This window comes from Heterodontus francisci, chromosome 7 (assembly GCF_036365525.1).
Source record: "Heterodontus francisci isolate sHetFra1 chromosome 7, sHetFra1.hap1, whole genome shotgun sequence".
Taxonomy (NCBI): domain Eukaryota; kingdom Metazoa; phylum Chordata; class Chondrichthyes; order Heterodontiformes; family Heterodontidae; genus Heterodontus; species Heterodontus francisci.
In genome coordinates this window covers 43,537,142-43,556,390 of record NC_090377.1, presented here as the reverse complement: position 1 = coordinate 43,556,390, position 19,249 = coordinate 43,537,142, and the positions used below count along the sequence as shown (strand labels likewise).

Here is a 19,249-nt window from a genome sequence, read left to right as displayed (position 1 = left end):
TAAAACTAGCGCTCCTGATAAATGAAGATAGAGATAAAAATGAATTGGCAGAAGGAAATTTATAACCAATGTAAAGTTCATAATGCAGTATGAATTCCATCCTGTGAACGAATAAATAGAGAACCAAGCTGACTACAGGAAGTACAAAGATGCAAAAAAAGGGATATGAGAAGTTTATGATTTGTGATCTGGAATGCACTGCATTAGGGTGGTGGAAGCAAATTCAATAATAACTTTCAAAAAGAATTGGATAAACACTTAAAGGGACAATGTTTACAGGGCTGGAGGGAAAGAACTTGGGAGTGGAACTAATTGGATTGCTCTTTTAAAGAGTGCATTGGGCTGAATGGCCTTGTGTGCTGTGTCATTCTAAGCTGAGGGCATCAAGGTGGTTAATATTGTTACAGGATGTTCTTTGTGGCTTACCCTCTGTGCCCCCAACATACTGAAGACAGATGTCCTTCATGTAACTGATGAAATTGAGCCTTGAATGACAGCTGTTGGAGATTGAGTATGAAATTATGCACTCCTTTCAGTCTTCAGCATATCTCTTAATTGTCTTTCAAAGAAGCAAGAAGTTACTGCTGTAGCTCTCAAATTTGAACTGGGGAGCCACTTTTCCATGTTGTGTGGTGTGTGTCATGCTGTGGTCAGGAGGATTGGTGGCAATGCAGTTACTAATTTTGGGTTTGCACTATGAATTCCTCTGGGCTTAGGGCCGCCAAACACTTCTGTAAGTGGGCCAGGCACCTGTTCTGATCTGAAATTTAGTCATATCACAGCATGACAAGAGAGTAATAACTAGAAAACTTCATTGTGTTAACAGGGTATTGTAATGTCACACATGCCTCCACTTGTATTCCTCCTATTTTCTAGAAGGCAGCTGGAACACTCCAGAGAGACGAGGTGAATTTTAAATCAATAAACTAATTTATTTTACATATGTGAATAAACAGTGATGTTTACAATGAATTTTAATCATTTTCATAACACCCCTTAAAGTACAAAAAATAACAAAGCACGCAACGCTGTTCTGGTTAGCATCCGAAATACAATTTTCAGTTTGCTAATTTGTCTGAAACTAGTTTGCAGTGAGCTCTTGCTCGCTTTGTCTGTCCTCTTTACCAGATTTCTGCAGATTTTTTTTTCCTTAGCTACCAGGAAGCCAAGGACTTCTTCCTCCGTTCTCCATGCCTCTGGATTGGCCAGTCAAGCCATGCATTAAACTTGCAACAGCCAGCCTAGGAATGAGTTTCTAGCAGCTAACTCCTGCTGAATTTGCATGAATTAAGACAGTCCGAAATGTCATGTGAATGTTTACTGTAATGACTTTAAAAAACCTCTGTCTCAAAATGATATGCCTATGTGAGAAAACACCATTTTTCTGCAATCAGTCTGTCTGGATCTGATGTATGTTCCCTGGGTTCTCCCTTCAAAAATCCTTTTAGCTTTTCATCCTGTTTTCAGAAGCTGGTTAAAGTATTCTTTTATGCTGTCATTCCCCCTTCCAGAAGAATTTCTCCTATTCTGTCCATAAAAGTGCTGAAGAGAGATTGTCTTCTTTGGGGAGCAATGTAGAAATTTTAATACTTACAGCTCCTTTTGTTTTCATGAAGTTAAATTTTGAAAAATTCTTGATGTTAGATTACAACCAATTAAAGACTTATTCAGCAAGGACTATGTATGAGCGTGGGGAAACCTTGAGAGCATTTCAGAAACTTGAACTATGTTTTCAGCTGATATTTCTGCCATTACTGTTCAGTAGTGTCTAGCTTAATATATTTCATGATTGCTAAGATTGAACCGGGGTAAACTGAAAAACTTTGAAAACATCTTGGGCACATGTGTGATTCTTGGGTAACTTCGTGTTCTATGTTGAACCTGGGCACTAGCAGTCGTTGCTCAGTCCCAAGAAGGTGAGACAAATTACTGCTAAGAATTCAATAATTTGGAATGAGAGGATACTTTTTACTCCTGATTACAACATTTTATTGCCTTAAAGTTATCCAGTTATATGAATTTAACAATGTAAAATAAAGCAAAGGGGGGATTTAGTGCAAAAATAAAATGTGACATTGAATTGAGTAGACTGCACATATATACTGTATCTCACATACCAAGTAGAATACTAACTGTGGAGTATTATATAAAATTATCACTGCTTGATAAGGTTTGGATTGTTTGCCCATTTACACCCTGCCCGATTTTACTTAAAATAAAATTGGTGAAGTGTGAAACAGACAGTGGATTCAATTCCATAATTTTTCCACTGGGAAGGTGAAGTTAAAATCATCACCAATAGTTTTAATTGTTGCTGAAAGTAGGTAATTTGTTATCCTTTGAGACAGTATCTTGAATAAACTACGCAGGTCACCAAACAAGTTTCAGTGTAATGAAAGTGCTAAATCTGTGGAGACCATTGATTAACAAAGAAATGAGTAACTTGTTAAGAGCTACAATTCATGATCAGAATTTAGCAGCACAAAACATATGTAACCTATGATTCCTTCAGTGATTCCATGTCACCCATAGAAGAAAGTAATGAACATTATGTTTAAGGGGAAGGAGGGTAGTAATTTGTGATTTGCTTAGTGCTGTTTTACTTGCCAAGTTTGGAAATAAATTATCTGCATTACAAGCAGAGATCCACAAAGCAATATGAAAGCAGATCATGCATTTTGGATAGTAAAAAATCTGTTCAACAAAGTATGTTAACACTTATCGCTACAAATTGGGTATCTCTCAGGAGAACTTTTGGTTAGATATTGAAATAACATTGGCAATTGAGAAATTATTTTTGGTAAAAGCCTTAAGATGTAAATGTCACGCTGACTTAGCAAGAGAAATAGTTTTCCAATCTTTCCTGAGGAAAATATTGGTTTAATTATCAAACTGTTGCTGATTTCTAAACTTGCTTTAATGTCATTGTTGTCTAATGTTGACTTACATTCTGTTATTGTAATTTACCCTTTTCTTTACAAAAAAAAATCTGAAATAATTGGTATTCAGTTAAAGAAAAGCATTTCTAGATGTTCCCATTTCCAAAATGGGTAGTATTTTATATGATCAGTAATGTTTTAAAACATCTCTTTTTTTTCTTTTTGCCCTAGGGTGGATGTGAAGAATATAGATGTATCTGGGCTGTCTGACTGAAGATGATTTTCTTAAAAGGGCTCCGCAGATATGAACAGGCTAACCTGGGTACATAACCAATAAGATCATGTACTTTATTTCTACGTGTTTCACTCCAGAATAACTTCACTGCTGAAAACGATGGCATCCTTTCATCTGTGGAAATTATCTTCACAAAAACTAGGATTTTTTCTGGTAACATTTGGATTCATATGGGGAATGATGCTTCTGCACTTTACCATCCAACAACGCACACAACATGAAAGCAGTACTATGCTTCGAGAGCAGATTCTGGACCTAAGTAAACGATACATCAAAGCGTTAGCAGAAGAAAACCAAAATGTAGCTGATGGGCCATACGTTGGCACAATGACTGCATATGGTAAGTTACTCATTTTGATAGTTCTAAAAATCTGCTTATTTTGAATGCTGTAAAACATCATTTTCAATTATATATTTGACTGTTTGAGTAACAGCTTAATTTAATAGGCTACTAACTTGTATTTTACCAAGTACATTCTATTACGAGTGGAGTGGATTCAACCTATATATTGTTTAATCCAAGCTGCATTTGCTGCTGTGCCAAAGATTCATCTCAGCAAATGGATGGGATGCCAGTCCAATGATTTTAAGCTATCATACTGACATTCCTAGGTCTTTCCGGCCAACTTCAGTGTAACCTGAAATGGCAGTTTGAATTCACTATGACATAATCATGGTTTAGAGTTAACTGCCATTTAAAAAAAAAAGAAAACAAATCGAGATCAACATTAACATTTTAGCTGAGGCAGCTACCTCTACTGATTCCATTTTGAGGTGCAGGATAGTACAAGAAGTTTATCACTTAAACTCTTTGTCATGCCTAGTGAAGATGTATCATATTCATCGCTTTTAAGATATGAACTTTATTCAATGTGGATTCTTTGAAATTGACTATCCACTTTTTTTGAAAAATTAAAAATGTGCTGCAAAGATGGCTGCCGAAGGTCAGATGACCTGGCCTGTGTATTCAAAAACTGCCTCACTGTCTCAAAAAGTGTACGTTCCAGACTAAGGTGTCAACTACACCCATTCTGAAACCATCAAGAGACATTCCTTAATTGAATGGGTTTCTTCTGAGCCAAGGAAAGTATGAAGTAGCCTCATCATAATGGAATGGTACCCATCCAGACATCAATAGAAAGCCATTGATTCCACCTCCTGGTCCATTGTATGACCACACCAGGTGAAAAGGGCACATGTCAACTAACAGAAACACTAATGTGATGGATTTTGACCTTAAAAGATAGCCCTCCGGAGAGAGAGGAGAGATCACAACAGCATCACAGAAAGCAGCCCAGTGAGAGGCTCTGGAAAGAAAACTAGCCAAAACTAGTAATCCAGAGATGTGAGCTAATGCTCTGGGGACATGGGTTCAAATCCCACCATAGCAGCTGGTGGAATTTAAATTCAATTAATTAATAAAAATCTGGAAGCTGGTGTCAGTAATGATGTCACAAAATTATCATCGATTGTCATAAAAACCCATCTGGTTCACTACTGCCCTTTTTAGGGAAGGAAATTTGCTGTCCTTACCCGGTCCAGTCTACATGTGACTCTAGACCCAGAGTAATGTGGTTGACTCTTAACTGCCTTCTGAAATGGCCTAGCAAGCCACTCCATTGTCAAAAGCAATTAAGGATGGGCAACAAATGCAGACCTTGCCAGTGACGCTCACATCCTATGAAAGAATTTAAAAAGAAAAGCCCTGCTGCGAATGCTACACTTCAACTTGCTGCAGCAGAGAACTGAAAGTGACCGCCACCTCTAGTCTGAAGTCTTATCCACCAGAAATCTACAACCCCTCAACAAGTTCATGACTACAAACACCCAGATCTGCACCTTTAAAAGGTCCCCTTAGAAGATTTTCAAACAAGTTTAACGTGAACCGTGAGCACCTATCTCAATTTAAACCACTTACTCTTTTTCTCTTTATCTTGTGTATGCGTCTGAGTGTGTGTGCATGAGTGAGGTTGTGACTATTTTGGGAATTGTGTAAAAATAGTTATCTTTTTTTAACCTAATGAGAAAACATGTCATTCGCCTGTTTATTTGACCCTAAAAAAACACGGACTAATTCTTCATTTTAAACAAGACATGATTGCGTTCATTTGGGAGGTGAACAGTGGGAACCACCCACACCCTCTTTCCACCTATTCATAACATCTTTCTGAAGCCCAATAATTTGAGGTTTCAGGTTATATAATGTACAAAAACACTTAGCAGGTCCAGTAGCATCTTTGGAGAGTGAAATAGTTAACATTTTAGCTTAATGACCTTTCAGACCTGACTCTTTTTTCTCTCTCTCCAGAGATCCTGCCAGACCCGCTGAGCACTTCCAGTATTTGCTGTTTTTATTTCAGATTTCCAGCATCTGTAGTATTTTACTTTTATATAATGTACAGTATTTAGCAAAGCTGCTGCTGTCCATTTTAATTGAGGTTCTTGAGTTTTGTTACTCATATCTAACAAATTTATTAACTAGTCCAGTGCTATAGTGAGGACTGTGGGCATCATCTGTTATAACTGGCAGCACCCTGTTGCAAACCTTGGCCTGCAGTTTACATTATGGATGTATCTGGGCACAAACCAATTACGTGGCTTAGAAGATCGCGAAATTTTGGGCATGAGTTATCCGCGTAACTACAACGCTCAAGTCTCCTTGACCTTTTACTTCAAACCGTCTGTCCGAACGAATGTTTGCCCACTAAACTGGGCATGCCCATAACTCATTTGATTGCCCTCTGATTACATTTGTAATCAGATTTGCAGGCCTTGTAGGACAGTCATTTTTCTGGTCGTCTTGTAATTTTTTGAGCATTTTCATTAAAAATAATTATCAAGACCTTTTTATGTTTAATGTTCCTTTAATGCATTTTACAGTATAAGCTTTCACACTGAATTGTCATTTGGGCTATACTGGCATCAACCTAGGTCATGGGTTATGACCAAGGCACATCCAGCACAGCTGACCCTGCAAAGTACTCCTCGCTAACATTCTGGAAACTTGTGCCAAAATTGAGAGAACTGTCCCACAGGTTGGTCAAGCAACAACCTGAAATAGTCTCACACCCAGAATCATACCTTACAGCCAAAGTCCCAGACTTCTCCATCACCATCCCTGGGCACAATTGACTCCAGACCCCATGAAGTCTCATGGCATCAGGTCAAACATGGGCAAGGAAATCTCCTGCTGATTACCACCTACTGTCCTCCCTCATTTGATGAATCAGTACTTTTACATTTTGAACACCACTTGGAAGAGGCACTGAGGGTAGCAAGGGCACAGAATGTATTCCGGGTGGAATCTTGAAGGACATATCTGCCAGACTGGGCATGCAGTAAGTGATGAGGGAAAAAATCTCCTTCACCTCGTCTTCACCAATCTACCTGTCGCAGATGCACCTGTCCATGAATTGTAAGAGTGACTGCCACACAGTCCTTGTGGGGTCTGAGTCCTCTCTTCATGCTGAGGACACCCTTCATCATGTATGGCACTACCACTGTGCTAAATGGGATAGATTCAGATCAGAACTAGCAGCTCAAAACTGGGCACCCATGCATCAGCAACAGCAGAATTGTACTCAACCACAATCTGCAACCTCATGACCCTCACTCTACTGTTACTATACAGCCAAGGTTCAATGAGGAGGGTAGAGGAGCATTCTGGGAGCAGCACCAGGTGTACCTAAAAATGAGATACCAACCTGTTGAAACTACAGCACAGAACTACAATCCTGCTAAACAGCAGAACAGCATGCTATAGACAGAACTAAGCGATCCCATAACTGACAGATCAGGTCAATACTCTGCAGTCGTGCCACATCAAGTCGTGAATGTTTGTTTTTTTTTCATTCTTTCATAGGATCTGGGTGTTGCTGGCAAGACCAGCATTTGTTGCTCATTCCTAATCGCCTTTGAAGGCGGTGTTGAGCCTCCTTCTTGAACCGTTGCAGTCCTGCTGATGCGGGTACTCACACAGTGCTGTTAGTGTTCCAGGATTTTGATGCAGCGACCGTGAAGGAACGGCAATATAATTCCAAATCAGGATGATGTGTGGCTTGGAGGGGAACTTGCAGGTGCATACTTGATCATGTGAAACTTACAAGTATCAGAAAGCAAAGCGTGATTTTTTAAATTAAAAAATAAAGTTCAAGATTAAGATAATCAGATTTTAATTTACCGACCAAAAGGATCATGAGAAGCAGATTTGTTGCTGATCTACAGGTTGTAGATGGAGATGGTAAATGTAGTGTTATTTATAGCCAAGCCACGCATATTCAATGCGCAATCTTCAAGCTCGCCCAGTGTGCATCAGTGATGGCGGGAGTGAACGTTTTAAGATGGTGGCTAGGGCACCAATCAAGTGGGCTGCTTTGTCCTGGATGGTGTTGAGCTTCTTGAGTGTTGGAGCTGTGCTCATCCAGCCAAGTGGAGAGTATTCCATCACGCTCCTCACTTGTGCCTTGTAGATGGTGGACAGATGTTGGGGAGTCAGAAGGTGAGTTACCCGCCTCAGGATTCCCAGTCTGTGACCTGCTCTTGTTGCCACAGTATTTGTGGCTGGTCCAGTTCAATTTCTGGTTAAAGGTAAACCCCAGGATGTTGATAGTGGGGTATTCAGTGATAGTAATGCCATTGGATGTCAAGGGGAGGTTGTTAGATTCTCTTGTTGGCGATGGTCATTGCCTGGCACTTGTGTGGCACGGATGTTACTTAGTACTTATCAGCCCAAGCCTGAATAGTGTCTTGGTTACCAGGTGGTAAACAACTAGCAGGAGGAGGGTGCTCCGCAAACATCCCCATCCAGAATGATGGCACAGTCGAGTACATGCGTGCAAAAGATGAAGCTAAAGTGTTTGCAATCATCTTCAGCCAGAACTAGTGAGTGGATGATCCATCTGTCTCCTCCTGAGGTCCCCAGCATCACAGATGCCAATTTCAGCCAATTTGATTCACTACGCATGATGTCAAGAAAGGAATGGATGCACAAAGATTAAGGGCCCTGACAACATCTTGGCTGTAGTGTTGAAGACTTGTGCTCCAGAACTAGCCACGCCCCTGGCCAAGTAGTTCGAGGACAGCTACAACACAGGCATCTACCTGACGATGTGGAAAATTGCCCATGTATGTCCTGTTCACAAAAAGCAGGACCGATCTAGCCAGGCCAATTGCTGTCCCATCTACTCTCAACAATCAGCAAAGCGATAGAATGTGTCATCAAGTGGCACTTACTCAACAATAACGTACTCACCGATGTTCAATTTGGGTTCGGCCAGGACCAGTTGGCTCCACACCTCATTACAGCCTAGTTCCAAACGTGGACAAAAGAGCTGAATTCCTGAGGTGATTAGAGTCATAGTTATACAGCATAGAAACAGGCCCTTCGGCGCATCGTGTCTGTGCCGGCCATCAATCACCTAACTATTCTAATCCCATTTTCCAACACTTGGCCCATAGCCTTGTATGCTATGGCGTTTTCAAGTGTTCATCTAACTACTAAAATTTTGTGAGGGTTCCTGCCTCTACCACCTCTTCAGGCAGTGCGTTCCAGACTCCAACCACCCTCTCGGAGAAAATTCTTTTCCTCAGATCCCCTCTAAACCTCCTGCCCCTTATTTTAAATCTATGCCCCCTGGTTATTGACTTCTCTGCTCGGGGGAAAATTTCTTCCTATCTAACCTTTCAATGCCCCTCATAATTTTGTGTACCTCAGTCATGTAACCCCTCAGCCTTCTCTGTTCTAAGGAAAACAACCCTAGCCTTTTCAGTCTCTCTTCATAGCTGGAATGCTCCAGCCCAGGCCACAGTGGCCCAGTGGTTAGCATCGCAGCCTCACAGCTCCAGGGACCCGGGTTCGATTCTGGGTACTGCCTGTGCGGAGTTTGCAAGTTCTCCCTGTGTCTGCGTGGGTTTTCACCGGGTGCTCCGGTTTCCTCCCACATCCAAAGACTTGCAGGTGATGGGTAAATCGGCCGTTGTAAATTGCCCCTAGTGTAGAGAGGTGATAGGGAACATGGGATTACTGTAGGATTAGTATAAATGGGTGGTTGTTGGTCGGCACAGACTCGGTGGGCTGAAGGGCCTGTTTCAGTGCTGTATCTCTAAATAAAATAAAATCCTGGTGAATCTCCTCTGCACCCTCTCCAGTGCAATCACATCCTTCCTATAGTGTGGTGCCCAGAACTGTACACAGTACTCCAGCTGTGTCCTAACTAGTGTTTTATACAGCTCCATCATAACCTCCCTGCTCTTATATTCTGTGCCTCGGCTAATAAAGCAAGTATCCCATATGCCTTCCTAACCACTTTATCTACCTGTGCTGCTGCCTTCAGTGATCTATGGACAAGTACAGCAAGGTCCCTCTGACCACCTGTACTTCCTAGGGTCCTACCATCCATTGTATGTTCCCTTGCCTTGTTAGTCCTCCCAAAATGCACCACCTCACACTTCTCAGGATTAAATTCTATTTGTCACTGCTCCGCCCGTCTTACCAGCCCATCTATATCGTCCTGTAATCTAAGGCTTGCCTCCTTACAATTTACGACACCACCAATTTTTGTGTCATCTGCAAACTTACTTATCATACCTCCTATATTCGCGTCTAAATCATTAATGTATACCACAAACAGCAAGGGTCCCAGCACTGATTCCTGCGGTACACCACTGGTCACAGGCTTCGACTTGCAAAAACAATCCTCGACCATCACCCTCTGCCTCCTGCCACTAAGCCAATTTCGAATCCAATTTGCCAAATTGCCCTGGATCCCATGGGCTCTTACCACCTTCACCAATCTCCCATGCGGGACTTTATCAAAAGCCTTACTGAAGTCCATGTAGACTACATCAACTGCTTTATCCTCATCTACACACCGTCACCGCCTCAAAAAATTCAATCAAGTTAGCTAGACACTATCTGCCCCAGACAAAGCCATGCTGATTATCCCTGATTAATCCCTGCCTCTCCAAGTGGAGATTAATCTTGTCCCTCAGAATTTTTTCCAATTGTTTCCCAACCACTGATAAACCCACCAGCCTGGTTTATCCCTGCTACTCTTCTTGAATAATGGTACCACATTGGCTCTCCTCTGGTCCTCTGGTACCTCTCCTGTGGCCAGAGAGGATTTGAAAATGTGTGTCTGAGCCCCTGCTTTCTCCTCCCCAGCCTCACATAACATCTCATCTGGGCCTGGGGATTTATCCACTTTTAAGCCCACTAAAATAGCTAATACTTCCTCCCTTTCAATGCGTGTATGTTCAAGTATATCACAGTCTCCCTCCCTGATCCCTACACCTACATCGCCCTTCTCTATAGTGAACACAGTTGAAAAGTAATCATTTAAAACCTCACCTATGTCGTCCGGATCCATGCACAGATTGCCACTTTGGTCCCTGATGGGCCCTACTCTTTCCCTGGTTATCCTCTTGCTCTTAATATACTTATAAAACGCCTTAAGGTTTTCCTTTATCTTGCCCGCCACTCTTTTTTTTTCATGTCCCCTTTTCGCTCTCCTAATTGAGTACCCCCCCTACACTTTCTGTACTCCTCCAGGGCCTCTGCTGTTTTCAGCACTCTGAATCTACCATAAGCCTCCTTTTGTTTTCCTGATCCAATCCTCTATATCCCTTGACATCCAGGGTTCCCTGGACTTGTTGGTCCTACCTTTCACATTAACGAGTACATGTTGGCTCTGAACTCTCACTATTTCCTCTTTGACTCCCACTGGTCTGATGTAGACTTTCCTACAAGTAGCTGCTCCTTGTCCACTTTGACCAGATCCTGTTTTATCATATTGAAATCTGCCTTCCCCCAATTCAGTACCTTTTATTTCCAGTCCATCTTTGTCCTTTTCCACAACTACCTTAAATCTTAGAGTTATGATCACTATCCCCAAAATGCTTCCCCACTGACATTTGTACCACTTGTCCAGCTTCATTCCCTAGGATTAGGTCCAGTACTGCCCCTTCTCTTGTAGGACTTTCAGTGTACTGGCTCAAAGCTCTCCTGTATGCATTTTAAGAATTCTGCCCTTTTGCACCAAGACTATCCCAGTTGATATTAGGGAAGTTGAAATCCCCTATTATTACCCTATTATTTTTACACCTCTCTGAAATTTGCCTACATATCTGCTCCTCTATCTCTCCCTGACTGGAGGCTGTAGTACATCCCAGCCAAGTGATTGCCCCCTTTTCGTTTTTAAGTTCTACTCATATGGCCTCATTTGAGGAACCTTCTAAGATATCATCCCTCCTTACTGCAGTAATTGTCTCCTTGATCAACAGTGCGCTGCCACCTCCTCTTTTACCCCCTCTCCTGTCTTGCATGAAAACTCTATACCCTGGAATATTGAGCTGCCAGTCCTGCCCCTCCCTCAACCATGTGTGACTCTTTGGCATCAAAGAGCCCAAGTAAAATTGAAATCAATGGGAATTGGGGCAAAAGCTCTCCCTTTGTGCTAGATATGACTCCAGCCAGTGAGGATGGTTGTGGTTGTTAGTGAATCATCTCAACCCCAGAACATCGCTGCAGGAGTTCCTCAAGACAGTGTCCTAGGCCCAACTATCCATCTGCTTCATCAGTGACCTTCTCTTCATCATAATGTCAGAGGGTGGGATGATTGCTGATTGCACAGAACCAACTTCAGGTTGCAGTGGGCACTGAGTGATCTTGGCTGCATACAGACTGAAAGTGTTCTGGATACCCTTCAGTTGAGCAATGCTCATTCAGACTTGTTTGCTTACAGGGAGGGTCTATTTTCTACTCCCATTTGTTCTCTTGGGTGTGAAGCTTCTATTTAATTGTCTGTCTGGCTTTCGTGAGGCAGTGATTCATAAACCAGGAGCTGCTGCTTCAAGTTATAGATGGTCCGATGTCTTTCACTGAAAAAGTTTATAATACATTGTAGAAGAAATGTGCTAGTTGGTGCTTTCCTGCACATCTTAATTTGCTATATTTTGAGTTAGTTCTTGATCTTGAGTACATTCAGTACCTGTCTACCTGAGTCTGTCTACCTGACGTTATGAGAAAGTGAAAAGAGCTGCATCTTTCCTGTTGGTTACATCCCCTCAGTTCTGCTAACCTCCTTTTTGTAAATCCTTTTGCACTTAACTCCAGTGCTTAAATAGCTTCTTTGTGGTATGGAGACCAGACCAGACTGCATACAGTTCTGTATAAATTTAGCATCGCCTCCCTGCTTTTGTATTCTATTTATGCATAATGTTTCCATTTAATCGTTTCTTACAATGATGTGATGTTCAATGATGTTGCTGGTTAGTTCTCAAACTAGTCTTGGAATTATCCATATCTTTTTTTTTTTGCTTTGACATTTTGAGCATTAAGAGAATCACTTATTTTGAAATTCCGATTGAGATTATCACAAGTGCGCTACCTTGCTTTGGGCTTTTGCCAGGCTGGGATTGAGACAATATAACAGTTTGTCATTGGTTTTCGTGAGCTTTTGAGATTAGAGGATGTTAAATATTTGTCACTGGCTTGAGTTGCTGTAACCACAGAAACCTGGAAATTCCACTCGATTGCATTAGTTTTTGGGCATAAGTCACCCAAAATTGGCGTATTCAGTGCAAAAGAAGCAGGCCCTGCCCTCAATACTGACCATGCCCCCAGGGTGAATGAACCACCATTGGGAGTTTCTGTTAATTGTTCTTGTTTGTACGCCTTTGAGACATTAAAATGGTGTTATCGCTGGTGGATTGACGGATTTTAAAAATGCTTTTTTTGTGTGTGAAATCCATTTTCAGACTTATTAATTGAACTTCACTAAGTTGCCACTCTTAAATGTAACAAGGGATTTTTCTTAAAGCATATTGTATAAAAAACCTTCCAAAATGTTATGATTGTGTTGGTTCATGGCGGTTTTTGTTTTTAGTGATATGCAAATAGGAGCGGAAACTTGTGGGGTAGGGGAACCACTTTTCAAAACGGGCGCCATTGCACCCAAAACAGAAACTCTACCTGAGAATTTTTGCTACTGGAGCTTGGATTTCATTACTGTGTTTTTAGCAGATTCAGAAATGTCACCTAATACTTTTCTATAAAAGGATTAAGTGAAATGGGGAAAGGCTAGATATGATAAACTAGAGAGTCAGGTTGATTGAAACCATGATATACTTAAAAAGCACTTCAATTATTCATTCATTTGGCACCTTACAATTGTATAAATTGTACTATTAAAGCTCCTTAGCACATTTCTTTTAGACAACATTTTTATTTATTATGCCATAAGGCAAGAGTATTCACGTTACACTCTATGGGCCAAATGCCGTCTACAAAATAACTTGGTTCTTTTTGCATTTGTTTACTTGGTTTATCTGTTTTGAATTTCACAGGGCTGAGGTTTTGCAAAATGTAGTCTGGATTTATCCACGATTGAAACAGAGCTAATGCTAAGATCTACCCTTGCGAGCAGCTTATGGTTATATAAAATTAATGTGATTTTGATTTTTTTTGTTTTTAATGTGGTCTGCCAATCTGTATGTACATCTAAGTGGCCTAGAAAGGCCTAAACTTGTATAGTATTTATCTGTTCCATGGCATTCCATTTCCAGTTACTGTATTACAAAGGCTGCTTTTACTGATAATGCGACCACTAAGAGGCACTGTACTGGCACATGCGCAAATGCAGCCTGTTCCACTAAAACGTCAGTCTGCGATGTTCAGGACTAAAGATGGCGCTGCTCAAATAATCACAGGCAATTTAAACCCATTGCAGCACACGATGGGAATGTTGGACACTCAGAACGTATAAAGTCTCATCGGAAGTACAGCACCTCTGACAGTTCTGCGCACCCTCTGTAATTCTGTGAGGTTTCAGTGCCATCCTGCTCTCTGACCACTCGCTCCCCGCTTCCCTCCCGCACCGTGCTGCCCGAAAAAGCAAGGCGGGGGCTGAGAGGGGTGACGGGGTTATTGTAGAAGTACGTGGTCGAGAGGAGGGAAGCAGTGCGGCCTAGAGCTAGAGCCTGGAGGGGTGGGGGGAGCGGAGAGCGAGCGACCCACAGTCAGTGGCCGTGGGGGAGGGAGGAGGAGAGCGTTTTCCTGCACGTGCGGCAGTTAGTTCTGTCACGGCTAGACGTACCGCTCTCCGGCTGCTCCCCGCACCTGCCACCACCACCACCAAGGTCTTCGGCTGCTTGCTCCCCACTCTCTCCTCCCCTCCCCAAACCGCTCTCCGGCCTCTCACTTCCACCCCCTGCCATCCAGCCGCTCCCTCCAGGTTCAGAGCCCCCCATCCAGCCGCTCGCTCCCCTACTTCTCAACAGTACGTCAGATATTCCAGGTGGCTGGTCCCTGCCTTTTGCATACCCCTCTTCAGACAGTCCTGATTTTAACTCCCTTCTCCCACCAACCCCCCCCCCACCCAAAACAAGGAACACACTTCAAAAACTGAAGTATGGGTTGCAAAGTAAAGAACAATATCGACAAAGTGACCTCAACAATTCAGTGTTTAATTGTTGAGCAGTTTTATTAAGTACATGAGGCATTAGAGGCACTGCTGTGCAGGATACATGAGTGTTGTGTCGCCAGCATTCCTGTAAAACAGACACGCCGAGTCTCTGCTATGCAGAACTGAAGAGATTGTTCCTAGAGAGCCTTGTGGTGAATGAACGTTTAGTTCTCTATTCCACTACTGTATTGTCCATGTCAAGAAGGCAAAGTCACCAGAGTCTGGGCTGTAGATGATGTATCCCAATGTCCACTTCATCCATAAATGCAAGGTTCCTTTCCACATCGTGACAAGCTGCACAGCATGAACTGGTTGCTTAGCACATCCTTGTATCTTGTCCTGCACTGCCTCCGTAGCTTGAATGCCTTCCTTAAGTCTCAAGGATTGTTTTCTCGAGGGCATGTTTTACATGAAAAGAAATTTTAAAACATCCGTGTCAGAGTTTCTTTCCCTCCCTCCACTGAAATTACTGTTGCACATGCTTTGAGTTCTGCAGTGAAGGCATCAATTGATAATGTCGCCAATGAAACACTTATTACCCACCTCAGATGCAGGAATCAGCACATCCTTGCGTCCTCTCCTGCACTGCCTCCGTTACTTGAATGCCGTCCTTCAGTCTCAAGGATTGTTTGCTTGAGGACATATACTGATAACAGCGCCAGTGAAACACTGAGTACCCACCTCAGCTGTAGGAGTCAGGATGATACTGCCCCTATCCTATGGTGGTTCAATGCTACTCTCAGGGCCAACATGAATGATGTGAGGGTGCTGGAAAAAGAAGCACATTTCTTTTTGACTATGAGCATAAAGCAGGCCATTTAGCCCAGCTGTTCCATGCTAGTGGTTATGCTCCTCATGCGCCTTCCCATCTGCTGTCATCTACTGCCTACCACTATCCGCATCGCCTTCTGTTTCTGGACTGGAGCACATGTACTTATATGGATTTTAATACAGACAAATGTGAGGTAATGCATTTTGGAAGATCTAATGCAGGTGGGAAGTATACAGTAAATGGCAGAACCCTTAGGAGTATTGACAGGCAGAGAGATCTGGGCGTACAGGTCCACAGGACACAAAGTGGCATCGCAGGTGGATAAGGTAGTCAAGAAGGCATACGGCATGCTTGCCTTCATCGGTCGGGGCATAGAGTATAAAAATTGGCAAGTCATGCTGCAGCTGTACAGAACTTTAGTTAGGCCGCACTTAGAATATTGCGTGCAATTCTGGTCGCCACACTACCAGAAGGGCGTGGAGGCTTTGGAGAGGGTACAGAAGAGGTTTACCAGGATGTTGCCTGGTCTGGAGGGCATTAGCTATGAAGAGAGGTTGGATAAACTCGGATTGTTTTCACTGGAACGACGGAGGTGGAGGGGTGACATGATGGAGGTTTACAAAGTTATGAGCGGCATGGACAGAGTGGATAGTCAGAAGCTTTTTCCCAGGGTGGAAGAGTCATTTACTAGGGGACATGGGTTTAAGGTTGTTTTTCTGAATGGAAAGCAGTTTCCAGTGGCATTCCACTGTGTTTACTGTTGTGTCCCTTGCTGTTTGTGGTATATATTAATGATTTGTTGTCTGAAATGTGGGAGGCATGATTGGGAAACTTGTAAATGACACAAAAATTGGCCGTGTAGTTGATCGTGAAGAGGCTAGCTGTAGACTCCAGATGATATCGATGGTTTGGTTGAGTGGGCGGAAAAGTGGCAAATGGAATTCAATCCAAAGAAGTGTGTGGTAATGCATTTGGGGCGGGCAAACAAAGCGAGGGAATACACAATAAATGGGAGGATATTGAGAGGGGTAGAAGAAGTGAGACCTTGAAGCGCATGTGAAGAAGGAACATGGAATGCTTTTCTTTATAGGCCGAGGTATAGAATACCAAAGCAGGGATGTAATGCTGGAACTGGATAAAATGCTAGTTAGGCCACAGCTGGAGTATTGCATACAGTTCTGGTCACTACATTATAGGAAGGACATAATTGCTCTGTAGAGAGTATAGATGAGATTTACAAGAATGTTGCCAGGCCTTGAAAGTTGCAGCTATGAGGAAAGACTGGATAGGCTAGGGTTCTTCTCCTTGGAACAGGGGAGACTGAGGGGTGACTTAATTGAGATGTACAAAATTGAGGGGGCCTAGTAGAGAGTTCAGTTACCAGGGGGCACAGGTTTAAGGTGATTGGTAGAAGGATTAGAGGGGACATGAGGAAAATCATTTTCACCCAGAGGATGGCAGGTGTCTGGACTTCACGGCCTGGATCGGTGGTGGAGGCAGAAACCCTCAATTCATTTAAAAGGTACCTGGATATGCGCCTGAAGTGCTGTAACCTGCAATGCTACGGGCGAGGTGCTGGAAGGTGGTATTAAATTGGGCGGCTAGTTTCTTTTTTTGTCAGCGCAGAAACAATGGGCTGAATGGCCTCCTTCTGTGCTGTAACTTTTCTATGGTTCTAAGAACTGAAGAGGAAGTTGTCATGCGGTAGCATGCTCATAAGTAATAACTAGCCCAACAATACTCGTCTGCTGAGTGTATAGGCAACAGATGACATCCTAGGAATTGTCAGATGGATTATGCCTGCAGAGACTAAAGTTTAGCAGTGAACTGTTGGCCCACCCTGCAACATGCTACGTGAGGACATGCAATCTACAAGCCACAGAGCATTTGCAGAAACGAAGATCATCAAGACCTTGCATTTCTATAGCTCAGGTTCATTCCAAGCCTGGGAGCAGAGGCACTGCAGCACAAGTGGGGCTCCTGAGTTTATTGCATACAGCATGTCCCCAACAGAATAGAGGCAGAGAGGGATTACATTTCTACCAACTAGAGGGCCTCCTAAGTGTCTAGTGGGAGGGTCATAGAAGTTACACACTGGTTTCTCAAGGCCCCATTTTGAAACTCCCATGATCCTTGTCAAAAAGAAGAGCTTGTGTTTTCCAAAAGTGTCCAAATATTGTGACACCAAAACATGACCTTAACCAGGAATGTTTGGTGCAATTGAAGGATGTGGATTCAGAGGCTGGAGCCACAATTTGCTCCTGATTCCTATTCACAGAATGTAGAGCAGCAGTGTGCCCATAATGCTCCAGGACTATGTGCCTCCTCACTCACCTACTGTTGAATTCCAGGTCCAGTGATACCTCAAATCTGCTACTTAACTCCAAGCCTCACTCTGCGCAATTAAGCATGCTTTGAAATCATTCTCTTTTTGCAATATCTTTACACCATCTTGACTTCTGCAGGAAATTTTCATGTAAATTGCTGTTGGCAAAATGGGCACAAAGAACATGCATCATCAATCTGTCAATTCCATAGTTCAAGGAAATTCTGTGCCTCTAAATTTACTGCAATATGGAAGTTTTTTAGTGTAAATATTCATACCATTTGTTGTACTGTAGTTGATGTGACACTAATTTTTTGTGGTGATGGTCTTGCTGCTTGGTTAATTTAACTAATAGTTCTCTCATTGTTCAAGAACAGTATTGCATCAATGCCAAAAATGCTATAAAACTTGCTTATTAAATAGTATGGCATCTCATTTTGTCACGGTTGAGGCTTTGCTTGTTGGTCTTGATTTTAATAGTTATCGGGTTCATCTTTTGTACAATTCAACTCCATACCTCTGACTAAATTCTCATTTCACAACCAAGGTTTTGACTTTGGTCTGGTTGGTCTTTGATTTATACACCAGTATGAGTTGAAGTAAGAAGAGAATTAACTTTTTGTAAAATCTCAATTATGGTTTTTGGTACTGTCATGTCGACCAGGACATGCTCCGTGCCCCCAAATATTTGCAGAAAGGATTAAGACCAGTCCAGCTACATCACGTGATCTTCCCTCCTCAATTAGAAGTTTAAAACATGCCTCTTTGTGCACAACGATGCAGATTAAAACCCAAAATACTTAGTGAGACTTTAGCAAATAGTCTGCAATGTTTGGTTAACAATGGTAACTCTGTCAAAGCATAAAAATTGACTTAGATTCTCCCTAGAAGTACTGAGAATTTTTTTCCCTTCTGCCCCGGATCTCTCAACCCTTTTGTCTTCGTCATAGCTAACAAAAAAGTAGCATTGCCTTTGGGTGATTTCTGTGTGTTTTTTTTTGCCTTGTTTTCTTAACCATATTATCCTCATCTTCCTGCAGCAAGTAGAGGTGGTAAAAGTGGTGAACAAGGTTTTTGTGGGGTTTTTTAAAAAGGAAAATGCTCCAGAAATTATGATTTGCCATGTGGTGTCAGTTAATTTGTTGCAAGCTGAAAGTGGATCTCGCTGAAAGAGAGAGAAAATCAGAACTTCAAATCGGGACGACTGCCTGTCCTGTGGCTGTGCCAATTTTTTTGGGTCAGCCTTATTTACATAATTTTGATAGAGAGACGGCTCAGCAGAAAGAAGGCAACTACTGCTGCAGGTCTCTGATCCTTCAGCAGCATAATGTGGCTGGCTACCTCCACAGTAGCTGAAGTAAAGGGCAATAATTTAGAAATTTTTATTTTAAAAATTGCATGCTTCAAAATGTAGATTTCCACTTTTCTGCCATCCAGAACAATGCTGGATAGCAAACACTGTTGCATTGCTAGTTATTACTATGATGGAGTGATGTGATGTAAAGTCAGGTTGTA

General features: G+C 42.3%; 1 protein-coding gene across 1 annotated transcript in view; it reads left to right on the top strand.

The window, feature by feature from the left end:
* mgat5 (alpha-1,6-mannosylglycoprotein 6-beta-N-acetylglucosaminyltransferase) overlaps positions 1-19,249 on the top strand; it is a 176,232-nt gene that overhangs the window by 18,294 nt on the left and 138,689 nt on the right. The window contains exon 2 of the mRNA XM_068035082.1: positions 3,111-3,514. Within this exon, the coding sequence (XP_067891183.1) occupies positions 3,274-3,514 (241 nt within the window). The 5' untranslated portion in view covers positions 3,111-3,273. The remainder of the gene's footprint in view (positions 1-3,110; positions 3,515-19,249) is intronic.